This window comes from Sorex fumeus, unplaced genomic scaffold (genome assembly GCF_029834395.1).
Source record: "Sorex fumeus unplaced genomic scaffold, SorFum_2.1 ptg000265l, whole genome shotgun sequence".
Classification (NCBI taxonomy): Eukaryota; Metazoa; Chordata; class Mammalia; order Eulipotyphla; family Soricidae; genus Sorex; species Sorex fumeus.
In genome coordinates this window covers 12,032,067-12,050,166 of record NW_026606322.1, presented here as the reverse complement: position 1 = coordinate 12,050,166, position 18,100 = coordinate 12,032,067, and the positions used below count along the sequence as shown (strand labels likewise).

General features: G+C 40.6%; 1 protein-coding gene across 1 annotated transcript in view; it reads left to right on the top strand.

Annotated features, from left to right (window-relative positions):
* Positions 1–18,100, top strand: part of CUNH3orf52 (chromosome unknown C3orf52 homolog) — a 46,383-nt gene that overhangs the window by 14,319 nt on the left and 13,964 nt on the right. The window contains exon 3 of the mRNA XM_056109410.1: positions 7,707–7,834. Within this exon, the coding sequence (XP_055965385.1) occupies positions 7,707–7,834 (128 nt within the window). The remainder of the gene's footprint in view (positions 1–7,706; positions 7,835–18,100) is intronic.

Genomic DNA, 18,100 nt, shown 5'->3' with positions numbered 1-18,100 from the left:
GTTTTAACACTTGGTGCATTTAAATCCTGAATGCATTTCCCACTGTTCAGGTTCTCCAGGGATTCCCTTTGTGCTCCTGGGCCCCCTTTGTTCTCCCTGGATTTCCGCCCTCCGGCAGGCTTCCACGAGCAGAAATGCGGTTATCTAAAGCTGGCAGCACACCCAGCTATGTTGTTTTACCTTTGACTTGGGAATTAGAGTCACATCTTATGGTATCCCGGAGCCCTGGCCAACAGACAGGCTGCATAAGCAGTGCTCCTTAGTGTGACTCATGGGAAAATCCCCAGGAGACAACATTAGCAAGCAATAAACTAGTCCAGGGATCGGGGTAGGGAAATAGTAACAACTTTATAGACCACAGTCTTCAGAAGTTTCTTTGTATTTTTACCTACTTTCATTTTCATCATTCATATATTTCTCTATTCCCCCCCCCCCCCACTTTTGTCACCTTTGTTTTCCATAGAATCCTTTCCAGTTTCTTCGGATCTGTGGATCTTCAGGGTTTTTTTTTTTTTTTTCATCTTTCTCTAGCATTTTGGAGCTTTTCTTCCTTGGAAATCTTCAGGTGTGCTACACTGTCCTTTAAATGTTTTTTTTGTATTTATTTTTCATATCATCTGGCTGCTTCATGTAGGTTGTTTCACTTGCTCCTTCCACTGAGAGCTTGGCAGCCATATCTTGTCTCTTGCTCCCTCCTTAACCCCTTGCTTCAGAGGTCCCAAATTATTCTGGAGGTCTGGCAGTTGCTTAATTAAGAAATCCAGCCACTTTTTTCCCCATTTCTGCTTCATTTGCAGTGTACAGCTCTGTGTTGTGCTCATGTGGGTCTGAAGAATCTCTAGAGTTGTAGATCTGCTATTTCTGGCCTCTCCTTTGTTGTGACAGAGACTCATCATTGGCTTTCTTGCTTGCATCTATCATGATCACGACCATCCTGTTATTCGTCGATTGCCTCGAGCAGGCCCCAGTAACGTCTCCTTCGTCCTAGCCCTGAGATTTTTTAGAAAGTGCCATATTCAAGGCTCTTCCAGGGTTAGGAAAATGAGACCCATCATTGTTACTGGTATTTGGCATATTGGGTACGCCACGGGGAGTTTGCCAGACTCTGCCGTGTGGGCAGGTTACATTCGGTAGCTTGCCAGGTTGTCCAAAGTTGCATCTATATTGACAGGCTTTTGCCGAATTTTCCTTGTTGGAGAGTTGTACCAGGAATCATCTAAATCACTGTTCATGTAAAACTTCCATCATTTGCCCCCCTCCCCAATCAATTTATCCTTTGCATTTTAATTTTCTTTATCTATTGATTGATTAATTGATTGACTCACCATGAGAGACACAGTTACAAAGCTGCTCATGCTTGGGTTTCAGTCAGACAGTATTCCAATACCCATCCCTCCTCTGGTGTACGTTTCCCACCAGCAATGTCCCAGTTTCCCTCTCACCACCCTCGACCCCCAGCCTGCCTCGATGGGAGGCACTTTTCTTCTCTCTCTCTCTCTCTGTCTCTGCCTCTGTCTCTCTCTGTCTCTGTCTCTGCCTCTCTGTCTCTGTCTCTCTCTCTCTCTCTTCCCTTCCCCCCCTCTCTTACAGCTCAGCCACAATCTAGTTGTGTAACTAGGTAAAAATCTTCAACCTTCTTGGCGTACGTTTTCCACATTTGTAAAATATAAATGACTTTTAATTTATTTCAGGCACCGAGCTATTGACAAGGATTCATATGCAAAATGTGTCCATACTGTTCCCTCCACTCGCTGTCCACTTCCCTCTATCACTGTCCCACGGGGGGTGGAGGGGTGGCGGGCAGGGGGAAGCTTTCTACTACAGACCAGTTCTTCTCCATTTCTATTGCTTTTGAGCATTTTTAATTTCCTTGCTCAGTTTATTTATATACCACATATGAAGAAAGTCACTCTGCTTCTGTGTTTCTCATTCTGATGAACTTTTCTCAGCTGGATACAGTCCAGATCCATCCATATAATAGCAGATTGCATTGTTTTATCTTTTCTTATAGCCGACTAGTTTTCTGTTGTGGGTACATATATTTTTTTATGCACTCATCTGTTCTTGGGCTGGAGCGGTAGCACAGCTGGTAGGGCGTTTGCCTTGCACGCAGCCGACTTGGCCGAGTGAGTTTAATTCCTCTGAACCTCTCGCAGAGCCCGGCAAACTACTGTTGAGTATCACGCCCGCACGGCAGAGCCTGGCAAAGTTCCCCATGACGTATTCGATATGCCGAACACAGTAACAGCAAGTCTCACGATGGAGACGTTATTGGGCCCGCTCGAGCAAATCGATGAACAATGAAAGGACAGTGCTATAGTGCTACAGTGCTACATCTGTTCTTGGACAATTGAGTTATTTCCATGTTTTGGCTGTTGTGAATTGTGTTTCAGTGTCTTTTCTGGGTAGCTTTTTGGACCCTTTTGGCAGCTGCTAAGAAGTGGGATGGCTGGGGAAGTTCAACACCTAGTTTTTTTTTTAATTCATTTATTTTATTTTTTAAAATATTTTTTATTGAAGAATCACCGTGAGGTACAGTTACAGACTTACAAAAACTTTCATGCTCGCGTTTCAGTCATACAATGATCGAGTGCCCATCCCTCCACCAGTGCCCATTTTCCACCAACAGTGGTCCCAGCATCCCTCCCACCACCCCACCCCATCTCCTCCACTCTACCCTGCCTCTGTGGCAGGTCATTACCTTTTGCTCTCTCTCTTTTTTGGGGTGTTGTGGTTTGCAATAGCGGAATTAGGTGGCCATCATGTTGATCTAGTCTCCTTTCAGCCCGCATCACCCATCCTGCGTGTGCCCTCCTGGCACCCTTTACTTGGTCCCTTCTCTATCTGAGCTGCCTTTTCCCCCAGGATGAGGCCGGCTTCTAAGCTATGGAGTAATCCTCCTGGTACTTATCTCTACTATTCTTGAGTCAACACCTAGTTTTTGGAAAAGTGTCCATATTGTTTTGTAACAAGATTGGTCCAGTCAACATTCCTTCCTGCAGTGAATGAAAGTTTCTTTTTCCTCCACATAAGTGATTTTTAAAAAAATACCTGAGTCTATGAATGTAGCTTAACTTTGCTACTTGCTAAATCAATTAACCTAAACGTATAAATATTTCTCCAAGTCTCCAAGTCTTTATTTTAAAGGAAATATGCTCATTTGGCTTTAGGGTATTTGAGGATTCCATGATTTGGTTTTTACAGTCCTTATTAGAATGTTTATACATCATGCTTATTGTAGCACTGTTTTCCGTTGCTCATTGATTTGCTCCAGCGGGCACCAGTAAAGTCTCCATTTTGAGACTTGTTGTTACTGTTTTTGGCATTTCAAATACATTACGGGGAGCTGCCAGGCTCTGCCAGGCGGGATACTCTCGAGAGCTTGCTGGGCTCTCCAAGAGGGATGGAAGAATCAAACCCAGGTTGGCCACGTGCAAGGCAAATACTCTACCCGCTGTGCTATCGCTCCAGCCCATCATACTTATTGCAATAACATTATTCTTGTTACCGAGGCTTGATATCTTACAACCAGTTTTTAATTTTCCTTTTTAAAATCTCCTATCTAGGCAATGACTCATTTTCCCTTCAGTGATTCTTTGACAGTGACATCATGGTTTACTATCTACTTGCTATTCTCCATGTATCACCCCTATGTATGTATTGATTTTTCTTTTTAAAAAACAGTGTCAGAAATTTAACTAAGATGCTCAAGTCAGATGGAGAAAAAAATACAAAGTTATTCTGGATATCTTTGATATCAATTCTGCATCCCATAGCTTGCTATTACTTATTCCTTTTCTCCTGTTTCAACTATCACCTCAGTGCTATGCCAAGTCCTTCCTTCCTTCCATCTCCTATGGTTCTACTTCACCCCATCCATCAGAATCACGGTGACTTTACCTTCCTTCCTTGGAGACTCTTAATAATTTCCTGAAGGCACCTGGCATTTAAGGCCACCTTTTCACCCTCATTTCTTATAGTTTTGTCGAAGCGATGTTTTTGCTCACCTCCAATTACTTTGGATATTTTGTGATTTTTTGTAAACTCATTGTCTATATTTGGAATGTGCTACTCAGGTGAAGTCTTGTTAGAGGTATAAAAGATCTTCTGACTTGGGGAGCCCTATTGTTGTTGCTGTATTTTTGTTTTATTTTTGGGGAACACACCTGACTGTGCTTAGGGTTCTGCCTGGCTCTTAGACTAGGAGTGACCATTGGTGGTGTTCAGGGCACCATATGTGGTGCAGGGTTTTTGAACCAGAGTGGTGACAGGGAGCCATATGGAAGACAGGTATCTTAACCTCTTGTGCTACTCCTCTAGCTTTGGTGTCACTGTTTTAACATGCACGACTGTTTTAGCAGATTGATTGCTTAGTTGCTACAAGTATATGCTATTAGACTGTTTAGTGAGAACTGATTTCAAGTTTTGCATCTTTTCTTATTGTCCTGGATTTTCAGCAGTTATGTAACTCCTGATCTATTCTCTGCCATCCCCTGTTCTTTCCCAAGATATTGATATCTATTATGGAAATGCTTATGGTGTGTGTAAAGCTAAGGGTGTACACTAATCAGGACTGGCACATGTTGAACATGGAAAACAGTAAAATCTGTACTTAAGAAGATTGGTGGGCTGCAGCAATAGCACAGTGGGTAGGGCGTTTGCCTTGCACATGGCCGACCCGAGTTCAATTCCCAGCATCCCATATGGTCCCTGGAGCACCGCCAGGAGTAATTCCTGAGTGCATGAACCAGGAGTAACTCCTGTGCATCGCCGGGTGTGACCCAAAAAGCAAAAAAAAAAAAAAAAAAAAAAAAGAAGATCATCCTTTAAAGTATTTCAAATATATAGTTATGAATTCTGCTATGCTAACAACAAAGGAATCAAGAAAAATAAACAGTGATAGTAACAGACCAAATATTGGATACAAATTTCCTACTCAAGCATAATGTAAAATGGGGAAAAACTTTGGATTAAAGAATAGTTATTTCTTTACTATAACTTTCTACTCACTGCAAGTCTTTTTGCTCTGAGTGCCTGACTTCAGACAAGATGATGTAATAGTATAGAACCAGAGTCTATAATAATATAGATCCAGGGACAATTTCATGTGTTTGGGATCGTTAATGACACCCTGAGATTCATCGATGATCAACGGGAGGGCCTTTACTTTTTACTTTACTTTAAGTTTCTTTCTATCCCGTATAAAAAGAGATCATTCTGTGTCAGTCTCTCTCCCTTTGACCAACTTCACTTAGCATGACAATCTCCAGATCATTCCATGTAGCTGCAAATTGCATGATTTTATCTCTTCTTCTATGAGTAATATTCCATTGTATATATGTATCATAATTTCCTTATCTAGTCATCTATTCTTGGACACTTGGGTTGTTTCCAGATTTTGGCTCGTGCTGCAAGGACCATAGGAGTGCAGATGTGTTTGATGTGTTTTCTGAATTTTGATTTTGGGCCCTTGGGGTATATTCCAATAAATGGAATTGCTGGGTCAAATGGAAGTTCAATTCCTATTTTTAAGAAATGTGCATAATGTTTTCCAGAAAGGCTGGACAAGTTAATATTCCCACCAGCAGTGAATGAGAGTCCTTTTCCCATACTGCATCCATGCCAGCATTGGTTGTTCTTGTTTTTTGATGAGTGACAGTCTCTAGTGTGAGGTGCTATCTCAATATTGTTTTGCTTTGCATTTTCCTGATGTTCAGTCATGTAGAGCTTTTTTTCATGTGCCTTTTGGCCATTTGTATTTCTTCTTTAAGGAAATTTCTGTTCATCTTTTCTCCCCATTTATTGATGGGGTTGGATGACTTATTTATTTTTATTTTGGATAGTTTATTTTTCTTGTAAAGTTCTACAAGTGCTTATATTGCTTAGAAGTTAACACTTTATCAGTTGAATGATGGGTAAATAATTTCTCCCAGTCTGTGTGGTACCTTTGTATTTTGGTAACTACTTCCCATGAGGTACAGAAGCTTCTTAATTTAATGTAGTCCCATTTATCCATCTTGGTTCTTGTTTCGTTGGCCTGCTTAAAGATGCCTCTAACTTCAATGTTGTGAAGCATTCTACCTGTATTTTCTTTAATGTAACTAATAGACTCAGGTCTGATTTCGAAGCCTATAATCCATTTTGATTTGACTTTTGTGCATAGTTAGAAAGGGATCTGAGTTTGTTATTTTGAGATGCTCTTCTTACCTCCAGAAATGAGCGTGACAATAAATGTGAGCTGTTGTCTACCCTGGAAGCTCATTAGAAGCTCAATCCCCAGGGCTTCTGCTCAGATTGTCATGAGGCTACTGCTGCCTACAATCTTGTAAAATTCTACTGTCCTAGAAGGAATGGTGATTAGCATAAGCCAAGTAACTTGCACAAACAGCCCGGGTCAGTGAGCCACTCTTACCCGGGAGGGCTGAGAACTCTGCCAAAACCAAAAAGCGGTCTTGAGAATGCCTCTCGGAACTGCACTGTCCCCCGTGCGCCATTCTGCACCTTCCCAGACCTCTGCAGGACCAAGGTTCTTGCTCTTCACTCTTCTATCAGAAATCTTAATTGAGCACAATGGCTTTTTTTTTTCTCTTTTTGGGTTGCAACCGATGATGCACAGGGGTTACTCCTGGCTCTGCACTCAGGAATCACTCCTGCTGGTGCTGGGGGACCATATGGGATGCTGGGAATCAAATCTGGGTTGGCTGCGTGCAAGGCAAACGCCCTACCCGCTGTGCTATCGCTCCAGCCCTGAGTCACAGTGGCCTTTGCCAAATCCAGGGATAGAGGCTGATTGTTATTTTTAGAACATGGGATTTGATAGAAAAGTTCAGGGGCACCCACACACCAGGTTCTGCCCACCCACGCCTTTCTCAGGGCCAGAGAGGTGGTCTTTATATTCTGTGAGCCCAGTGTGAGGCTGGCACGAGGCCATAGAAGCATGATGAAACCCTAACCCCAACTTCTAGCTTCTCGCTCCGGGCTTTGTGTACATTTCCCTTAGATCTTCTTCCTTAAACATCAATTAGCTCAGTCATTAGAACACACGAAGCCACACAGAACTCACTGTCTACAGAAGGTAAGTCCCAGGTACCCTGTGGCCCTGGCATTTGTGCTGTTTCCTTTCTGCAAACAGAGTGTGTCAACATTCCTCTCTGAATCATACTCTAACAGTGATGTCACCCTTTCTTTGCTTCCCGGGGAAATTCAAGGGCTGGGTTCACCCAGGCTCATTTTCAATCCTCACCTCTGTTCTAATGGAGACCGTCACTTCCTCACCAGGAGCACAGAACTGCAGGTAATCAGAGAAGTTCCTATTCTCATTCCCTGTTACCTGTCACTCATTTTTCATATCCCTACACCTGTCTTGACACGTGTGTGCAGTTTCACTGAAAAAAAGAAATTAATGCTCTTCACATACCCCGCTGCTGACTTTCCCTCTAGTATTATGTTCAGTAGAACCGGAGATTCTTTATGGAGTGAAACAAAGAAAAGCAATTGTTTTGTTATAAGGCAGGCTAACTCTATTTTTATTTGGCATCATTGAGAGGAGAAAGCTTTTCTGCTTAGGCTTGATCACTGTATCAAAAATAGACTGTACTTTTGACAAGTGCTTGTTGTTTTCATTTAAAAATATAGCAATGATTGAAATAAAAGTTACTGTTTGATATATGGGTTTATCTTTTGATTTATGCCTCTGCTTTCTTTAGATACTTATATTGATGAAGATGAAGATGAAATACCTGAATTATCTTCAAGCATAACATTCTGGGTCAGACTAAAGATTCCAGAGGAGTGTTCTAGTGAAAAAGAGTTGCAGCAATTGCTCTTGGAGAGGGTAAGGATATCTTCTACATTGTTTAATGCTTAATGCTATGACGTGAATTCAGCTATGTTTGCCATGGACTTAGAGAGTCTCAGGCTTCAAGCTTGGAAATTTTGTCTGGCAGATACTGACCCCTGGAAATGTGTTTTCACCAGTGCAAAGCAAGAGGGCAGAGCATGACCTCCAGCTAAATGCATCTTGAAGGACAGTGTTTTATTTCTTCTGCAATCACACATCCCTTAATGACGGGTATCATTATTCAGACAAATAAGTGGTTAGGTGATGTTGGCACTGTGTGGATTCCATAGAGTGTAATTACACAAACCTAAACCGTACAGGTTCTGGCAGGAAGGTGGAAGAATAAAGAGGCTGGACTCCTATTTCTTTGCACATTTATGTGACAGCTGTCCCTGAATGCAGACTGGACAGCAGGAGAAGCAGTTCCCTGCAGGGAGAGGATTGATAGGTGTATGCTGGGTTGTGGACCCAAGTGCCTGGGAACTGCATTAGTGAGTGCAGTGCATGCAACCAGGCTGTGCTGAGTCTAGAAATCCATTCACCAAGCAGGTAAGAAGGACTCAGTGTGCACAGCGACACACAGCATGGCGGCATCAGTAAACCATTGAAGGTTATACCTGCAACCTACCATCTTACTCAAAGGCCCAAACGCCAAGTTAAGGAAAGAGAGTTATGTAGTTACGCATGGAAGTTAACATATAGTTTCAAGCAGCATGAATAGGCAGGTGATGAAGACAGCAACATACACTCTCAAGGAAAATGAAGATACCATAAGTGATGGAATAAAATAAAAACCTGGGAGCTCGGGGGGGGGGTAGGATGAAGAATTTCAATGAAATGGAAATCACTACCTGACCTAAAGTCAAGATCACAGCACTCTTCCTAACAATAGCTATTGAAATAAGAACTATTTCTTTACAAAAGGAGAACAAGAACAGCTGGGAGTGAGAAAATATAAAAACGGTTCAAACAGAAAAAATACTGAAAGAATACAGGATTTAAATTTAAAAAGTATATAGTAGAGTGGACTAACAGGAGATTAGAAGAAGCATCTGACAGAATCAGTACCCTGAAACTTTGAGCAGTGAAAAATACCTGAAGAACTGAAAAATATATATAAAAAAATCAGAGCTTAATGAAAGATAAAGGTAGAAACTTGATTTGAAGAGACAAAAGCCAAGACCTTTTCTAACTTGGGTAAGGAATTAAATATTCAAACATTGGCTCAAAGATTACTGAAAATAAAAAAAATCTAGACAGATACATGCCAAGATATATCACAATTTAGTGACAAAACTAGAAGATAAAGATAGAATATTAGAACTTAGAAAAAACAAAATCACACCCACATGTATCCTTTGTATCCTTATAAGATTATTCTTGGGTTTTTCACTTTTCACTGGCAATCTTATAGGAAAGTGTGGATGGCAGAATATAGTTAAAGTATTAAAAAAAGGATTGGATTTTTCAATGGAGAATACTCCACTGCTTGATTATTATTCAGAATTGAGGTAGATATTAAAGGCTTTACATACAAACAGAAGTTAAGACAGTTTATCACCACTAAAGTAGCCTGGTAAGATACATTACATGGACTCCTAAAGAAATGAAAATGAATTTCACTTAGAAGTAGCAACTTACCAAAAACATGCACTGTAATGTGTGTGTGTGTGTGTGTGTGTGTGTGTGTGTGTTTGAGAAGAGTAAAAATGTGGACTATTAGAAATGAGTTCATGATCAGTCTGCCCAATATGTTATAAGTGTAGAAACTTTCCTATAAATCTCACAGTAGCCTGAAAGTGAAAACCCTCAGAAGTATTATAATGGAGATTGAAAATTTTACACAGAAAGATGTTTCAGCAGTAGAGAAGAAGATAAGTAGGAAAAAAAAAGCAGAGTCTCTGGTTCTCCTAGTATCAGCAGGGTGACCCCTGAGCCCCGAAGCTGAAGCCCTGACTGAACACAGTTGGGTGTGACCCAAAAGAAAAAAATTAGAAGAATAAAAACAGAACAATTTACAAGAAACTTAAATGACAATAAATACTTAAACTTAAATAATTTAATACATACTAAGAGTCTGAATTAACTAACTAAAAGGTGAGAGTATCTGAATGGTTAAAAAAGTAAATGTAATGTTTTATTGCTACAGAGTTTCCTGCTTTCTAAACAAACACAAATTCAATGTGAAAGACAGGGAGACAAATTTACAAATAAATGGTAGCGAAGGGCATGTAAAATAGTATTCCCATAAGAGTAAACAGAACTTCAGGTAGAAACGGAGTAAGAAACAGGAATGTGGAGTTTATGTAATGGTTAAGGACTTAATGCAACAACATATTTGAAGATATATATATATATATACATATATAAGATGAAGCATCAAACTACATAAAGCAGTTATTATAGATAAAGACCTATACGATAGTATTGTGGGCTTAAGATAGACATTCACAGAACATCTCACCCAATAACATTAGAATTTACATTTTTCTCAAGTGCATATTGAATAGTCTGAAGGATCCATATTATGGTAAGACCTAAAGAAAATGCCAATAAAATTATAGCACAGCGGTAGGGTGTTTGCTTTTTGCCTTGCGCGCAGCCAGCCCAGCCTAGCCGGGTTCGATTCCTCTGCCCCTCTTGGAGAGCCTGGCAAGCTACTGAGAGTATTCAAAATGCCAAACACAGTAACAACAAGTCTCACAATGGAGATGTTACTGGGCCCGCTCGAGCAAATCGATGAACAACGGGAGGATAGTGTTTTGTTTGTTTGATCGAAATAATAACAAGTATGTTTATTTACCATAATGCTACCAAATCATAAAACTACCACAAAAAGAAAATTGGAAAAACCATCTCAAGGTGGAGACTAAATATTATGCTTTTCAATAACCATTGTGTCAGGGGGAAGTCAAAGTTGACTTTAAAAAATACCTGAGCCAAAATGAAGATATGTTGTGAGATATATGGGATGCAATAAGAGTAGTAGTAAGACAGAAGTTGATACTATACAGGATTCCTCAGACTTTTCTTAACTTAGTATCTGAAGTCTTAGCTAGAGTAATTAAGCAAGAACAGGAAATAAGAATTCAGATCGGAAAATAAGTAAAATTTTCATTATTTACAGATTCCATGGTAATAGAAAACCCCAAATATTCCATTAAAGGTTTATTAGAACAAAACACTAAAGAGCACAGGAAAGTGACAGTTTACAAAATCAACATGCAAAACTTGGTGGCATCTAGTTGTATTCAGCTAGTGAGAAAAATAAGGTATTTAAGAAAATAATCCCATTTACAATTGCATTAAAAATGAAATACTTAGGAATAAATTAATAAAGACAAGAAATAAAGTTAAATAAAATTAAAATAAATAAATAAACACAGGAAAGACCTTAAAAAAGTCGATTGTTAAAAAATGTAGAGCTCGTTCCCCCCCCCCCCCCACCCCCCAGCACCTCACCCCCAGCCAGGAGTGACTCCTGAGTGCAGAAGCAGGAATAAAACAAAACAAAACAAAACAAAATAAAACATGCAGAACAGTGCTGGAGTGCTGGAGAGAAAGTATGAAGATTAGGGTGCATGTTGATTCTGAATCTATCTGGCACTGCATGTGGTCCCGAGGACCTTCAGGGGGTCTCTCCTGAGGAGAGGGCTAGGACCAGCCCCTGGACAGTGGACTATCTCTTTGGTTCCTCTTCTTGGTACTTTTGAAGTTTCACATTTATCAAGTAGAAATGAAATGGTTTAGTGCCCACACGAGTAGTTTGAACTCTCTGGGTCAAAGGGACAGTATCTGGATGTTAATCTTTCATTGTAGAAATATATATCAGGATGAAATGTGAAGGTTTCATAGATATTACTACAAGTTTCTCAGTTCATCACTTCACTGTGCCATAGGGACTATTTCTGATTTTTTTGGGCAGGAGCACAGGTTTCTCTGAACGCTCTGAACACGAAAATTGAAGCCCTTTTCCTTCAAATGCATAGGGGCATAGAGATATCTACAAAGAACTTCATATAATAGTGTTTTTTTTCTTTTTGGGGCCATACCCAGGGATGCACAGGGGTCACTCCTGGCTCTGCACTCAGAAATTACCCCTGGCAGTGCTCAGGGGACCATATGGGATGCAGGGAATAGAACCCGGGTTGGCCATGTTAAAGGCAAACATCCTAAAGCCCACTGTGCTATCACTGTCGCCCTCATATAGTAGTTTTTTTTTTTAATTTTTATTTATTTATTTTTTTACAGTTGTAGATTTACAATTTTTTTTGTGCTTGGGTTTCAATTATACAATGATCAGATACCCATCCCTCCACCAGTGCCCGTTTTTCACCACCAAGAATAATATCCCTCCCACCCCCATCCCCCCTTCCCCCCCTGCCTCTGTGGCAGGGCAATCCCCTGTGTTCTCTCTCTCCGTTTGGGTGTTGTGGTCTGCAAAAGAGGCATTGAGTGGCAAACATGTTCAGTCCATAGTCTACTTTCGACATGCATCTCCCCTCCTGGGAAGATCCTCCAAACATCCTTTATTTGGTGCTCCCTTCTCTATCTGAACTGCCCTTTCCTCTAGGATACCCGACTGGCCTCTAAGTTATGGAGTAATCCTCCTGGTGCTGATCTCAGCTATTCTTGGGTATTAATCTCATACTTTGTTACTTTATATCCCCCAGATGAATGCAATCTTTCTATGTCTATCCCTCTCTTTCTGACTCATTTCGCTTAGCATGATACTTTCCATATTGTACCACTTGTATGTAAATTTCATGACTTCATCTTTTCTAACAGCTACATAGTACTCCATTGTGTAGATGTACCAAAGTTTCTTTAACCAGTCATCTGTTCTTGGGCATTCAGGTTTCTTCCAGTTTCTGGCTACTGTAAAGAGTGCTGCAATGAACAAACAAGTGCAGATGTCACTTCGACTATACATTTTTGCCTCTCTGGGATATATTCCCAGGAGTGGTATTGCTGGGTCAAATGGGAGCTCAATTTCTAATTTTTTGAGAATCGTCCATACTGTTGTCCAGAAGTGCTGAACCAGTGGACATTCCCACCAACAGTGAAGGAGTGTCCCTTTCTCGCCACATCCACGCCAGCATTGGTTGCTTTTGTTCTTTTGAATGTGGGCCAGTCTCTGAGGTGTGAGATGGTATCTCATTGTGGTTTTGATCTGCATCTCCCTGATGATTAATGATGTAGAGCATTTTCTCATGTGCTTTTTTGCCATTCGGATTTCTTCTTTGAGAAAGTTTCTGTTCATTTCATTGCCCCATTTTTGGATGGGGTTGGATGTTTTCTTCTTGTGGAGTTTAACCAGTATTTTGTATATCCTGGATATCAACCCCTTGTCAGATGTGTATTCGGTGAATATCCTTTCCCATTCTGTAGACTGTCTTTGTATTTTGGTCACTGTTTCTTTGGAGGTGCAGAAGCTTCTTAGTTTAAGATAGTCCCATTTATCTATCTCTGTTTTCACTTGCTTGGCCAGTGGCGTGGCATCTTTGAAGATACCATTAGCTTCAATATCATGGAGGGTTTTGCCAACGTTATCTTCAATGTACCTTATGGTTTCTGGTCTGATGTTGAGGTCTTTAATCCATTTTGATCTTACTTTTGTACATGGTGTTAGGCAGAGTTCTGAGCCTATTTTTTTGCATGTAGCCGTCCAATGATGCCAACATAATTTATTAAAGAGGCTTTCCTTACTCCACTTCACATTACTTGCACCTTTATCAAAGATTAGATGATCATATGATTGGGGGGAGATGTCAGTGTATTCAACCCTGTTCCATTGGTCTGCAGTTCTGCCTTTGTTCCAGTACCATGCTGTTTTAATTATTACTGCTTTGTAGTACAGTTTGAAGTTCGGGAGGTTGATTCCTCCCATTTTCTTTTTCCCAAAAATTGCTTTAGCTATTCGTGGGGGCTTATTGTTCCATATAAATTTCAGGAGTGTTTGCTCCATTTCTTTGAAGAATGTCATGGGTATCCTTATAGGGATTGCATTGAATTTATACAATGCTTTCGGTAGTACTGCCATTTTGACAATGTTAAGTCTCCCGACCCATGAGCAGGGGATCTCTTTCCATTTCCTCATGTCCTCTTTTATTTCCTGAAGTAGCGTTTTGTAGTTTTCTTTGTACAGGTCCTTTACTTCCTTAGTTAAGCTGATTCCTAGGTACTTGATTTTCTGTGGCACAATTGTGAACGGGATTGTTTTTTTCATGTTGCTTTCTTCTCTCTCACTGTTTGCGTATAGGAAAGCCATGGACTTTTGGGTATTGATTTTATAACCTGCAACTTTACTATACGAGTCTATTGTTTCTAGGAGTTTTTTGGTGGAGGTTATTGGGTTCTCTAAGTAGAGTATCATATCATCTGCGAATAGTGAGAGCTTGATTTCTTCCTTTCCTACCTGAATGCCCTTAATATCTTTTTCTTGCCTAATCACTATTGCAAGTACTTCCAGTACTATATTGAACAGAAGTGGAGAGAGTGGGCATCCCTGCCTCGTCCCTGATCTTAGAGGGAAGGCTCTCAGTTTTTCCCCATTGAGGATGATGCTTGCTGTAGGCTTGTGGTAGATGGCTTTAATTATGTTGAGGAAGGTCCCCTCTATACCCATTTTGGCTAGGGTTTTCATCATAAAGGGGTGCTGGATCTTGTCAAATGCTTTCTCTGCATCTATTGATATAATCATATGCTTTTTATCTTTTCTTTTGTTGATATGATGGATTATGTTGATTGATTTTCGAATGTTAAACCATCCTTGCATCCCTGGGATGAATCCTACTTGGTCATGGTGTATGATCTTTTTGATGAGTAGTTGGATTCTATTTGCTAGTAGTTTGTTGAGGATCTTTGCATCTGTGTTCATCAGGGATATCGGCCTGTAATTCTCTTTCTTTGTGGTATCTCTGTCTGCTTTTGGTATCAGTGTGATATTTGCTTCGTAGAAACTGTTCGGAAGTGTTTTTGATATTTCAATTTCGTGGAAAAGCTTAAAGAGCATTGGGAGTAAGTCCTCTTTAAAGATTTGGAAGAATTCACTAGTGAATCCATCCGGGCCAGGACTTTTGTGCTTGGGTAGACTTTTTATTACCAGTTCAATTTCCTTGATGGTGATAGGTCTGTTCAGGTATTCCAGGTCTTCTTGGTTCAGCCTTGGGAGTCTGTAGGAGTCTAGGAATTTATCCATTTCCTCGAGGTTTTGATGTTCCGTGGCATAAAGCTTCTCAAAGTACTCCCTGAGGATCCTCTGAATTTCTGTGGTTTCTGTTGTAATGACCCCCTTTTCATTTCTGATTCGGTTTATTAGGGTTTTCTCTCTCCCTTTTTTTGTGAGTTTTGCTAGAGGCTTATCGATCTTGTTAATTTTCTCGAAGAACCAGCTTTTGGTTTCATTGATCTTTCGGATTGTTTTTTGGGTTTCCATCTCATTAATCTCTGCTCTGAGTTTTATTATTTCCTTTCTCCTGTTCGGGTTGTGCTCCTTTTTTTGGTCCTTCTCCAAGCTCTTAAGCTGTGAGGTTAGGTTACTTATGTGTGCTCGCTCCTCCTTCCTGAGGAATGCTTGTAGAGCTATAAACTTTCCTCTTACACAGCCTTTGCTGTGTCCCATAAGTTTTGGTAACTCGTGTTCTCATTTTCATTCGTTTCTAGGAATCTTTTGATTTCCTCTTTGATTTCCTGTCTAATCCACTCGTTGTTCAATAGTGCACTGTTTAATTTCCAGGTGTTTGATTTAGTTTTCTGTTTTTGTGTGTGATTTACTTCTAATTTCAGCGCATTATGGTCTGAGAAGATTGTTGATACAATCTCTACCTTCTTAATTTTATGGAGGCATGTTTTGTGGCTCAGCATGTGGTCTATCTTGGAGAATGTTCCATGGACGCTTGAGAAGAATGTGTATTCAGCTTTTTGTGGATGAAGTGTCCTATATATATCTACTAAGTCCCTTTCTTCCATTGTTTCCCTCAAATGAAGTATGTCCTTGCTAAGCTTGAGTCTGGTTGATCTATCAAGAGGTGACAAAGCAGTGTTGAAGTCTCCCACTAGTATTGTGTTGCTATTGATGTCTTTTTCCAAATCTATGAGTAGTTGTTTTAAGTACTTTGCTGGTCTCTCATTAGGTGCATATACATTTATTATTGTAAGTTCTTCCTGTTGTACAGATCCTTTGATCAATAAGAAATGGCCTTCACTGTCTCTTATGACCTTCCTCACTCTGAAATCGATGTGGTCTGATATAAGGATGGCTACCCCAGCTTTTTTATGGGAGCTGTTTGCCTGTAGGATTGTTTTCAAGCCTTTGACTCTGAGTCTGTGTTTGCTTTGACTATTGAGATGCATTTCTTGCAGGCAGCAGAATGTTGGGTTCAATTTTCTAATCCATCCTGCCACTCTATGTCTTTTAATTGGTGCGTTTAGCCCATTGACATTGAGAGAGATTATTGTTATGGGATTTTGTCCCATTGTTCTGTTAAAATTTGGTGTATTTGAGGGGCCTTTCTTGCCTTAAAGTAGCCCATTTAGTTGTTCTTGTAACCATGGTTTTGAGTCTATGAAGTTCCTGAGCTGTTGTTTGTCTGTGAAACTGTGTGTTGTTCCTTCTATTATGAATGAGAGTCTTGCTGGGTAAAGTATTTTTGGAGAGGCATTTATTTCATTGAGTTTTTTCACTATGTCCCACCACTGTTTTCAGGCCATGAGGGTTTCATCAGAAAAATCAGCTGTGAATTTTAAGGATGCTCCTTTGTAAGAGATTTCTTTCTTCGATCTTGCTGCTTTCAGAATTTTGTCTCTGTCTAAGGTTTTGGTCATTTTGATCAGAATGTGTCTTGGGGTATTTTTATTCGGATTTCTTCTAGCTGGTACCCTTCGGGCCTCCTGAATGTGGTCACAAGTTTTCTTCAGCTCTGGAAATGTTGTAGCAATGATTTCTTTGACAGTTTCTTCTTCATCAAGGTTTTCTTCCTGTCCCTCTGGGACTCCAATAATTCTTATGTTACCCCTCTTGGCTTCATCCCGATCTTCTCTTGCCATCTGTTCGCGAATTGTGAGTCTCTTTTCCATTTTCTGCTCTTTTCTGGAGAGTCTCTGAACTTCATCTTCGAGTTCACTGATTCTGTTCTCAGCAGCTGTTACTCTGCTGCTGAGGCCTTCCACTGAGCTTTTCAATTCGCCTACGAGATTTTTCAGGTCTGATATTTCTGATTGCATTTTCCTCATTTCTGCCTTCAGATCCTCTTGTCTTCTATTGGCATTGCTTTCCATTGTTTCTTTTAATTCCCTAAGCATCCTAAGTAGCTCCCTCCTGAATTCCTTGTCAGAGAGGTTGTCTAACACTACAGTACTGTTGGTGTCATCTGGGATAGACTCTTCAATATGAAAGTTTGGTGGGCTTTTGCGTTGCTTTACCATTGTGAGAGGTGTGGTTTAGTCCTTCACGTTCACTGTTACTATTCTGCTTGATATGCAGTGTGAGTTAAGATAGGCTTATGAGTTATTGGCTACTGTGTTTCTAGTGGCTGAGGTAAAATAGAGAAGTTTCCATCTAAGAAGGTAGCTTATTGTTCCTATGGCATATGTAGTGGGAAAATATTTCGCGGCCGCGTTAGTGGCTGCGGCTCCAGAAAGAGTCCCTGGCACTGGCGAGGAGTTGGGAATGTCTCCTGTTTGGAATTGGAGCCGTTCAGCTTTGTTGCCCAGAGCTGGGCCTTCGTGCCCGTCCCGCGCAGCTCAGGGTTGAAAACCGGCTGTCTAGGGGCTGGATCTAGGTGCACATGCCCAGAAAGGGTCCCAGGCCCTTGGAGGCGGGCTGTACCTGTTTGAAATTGGAGCCGTTCAGCTTTGTTGCCCAGAGCTGGGCCTCCGTGCCCGTCCCGTGCAGCTCAGGGCTTGAAAAAATCATATAGTAGTTTTAAAAAGAGTGATTTGAAACACAGATGATAAAAGCAGACCCAGGTATGTGAAAAACTCTTGTCCCTTAACTTCCCAATAAAATAAGTTTAGGAAAAATGAAGAATCTAGAAGTATTACTGCCTCATTGAAGTCAACAAACCTTTTCATCCATTTGGCTGGTTTCTAGAAATTTTGAGGAAGTTAAATGGGAGCAGAGACAGTGATCATCTGCTCTCTTTTTCTTTGATTTAATTGCTTTTCCGAAGCTTTCCTCGTCCCTCTCACAACTTACTTAGAGCTTTTCCTTCTCAGGCCTGGTCTCTTACTCTGAGACTCTAGCTGTTAGCTTCGTGC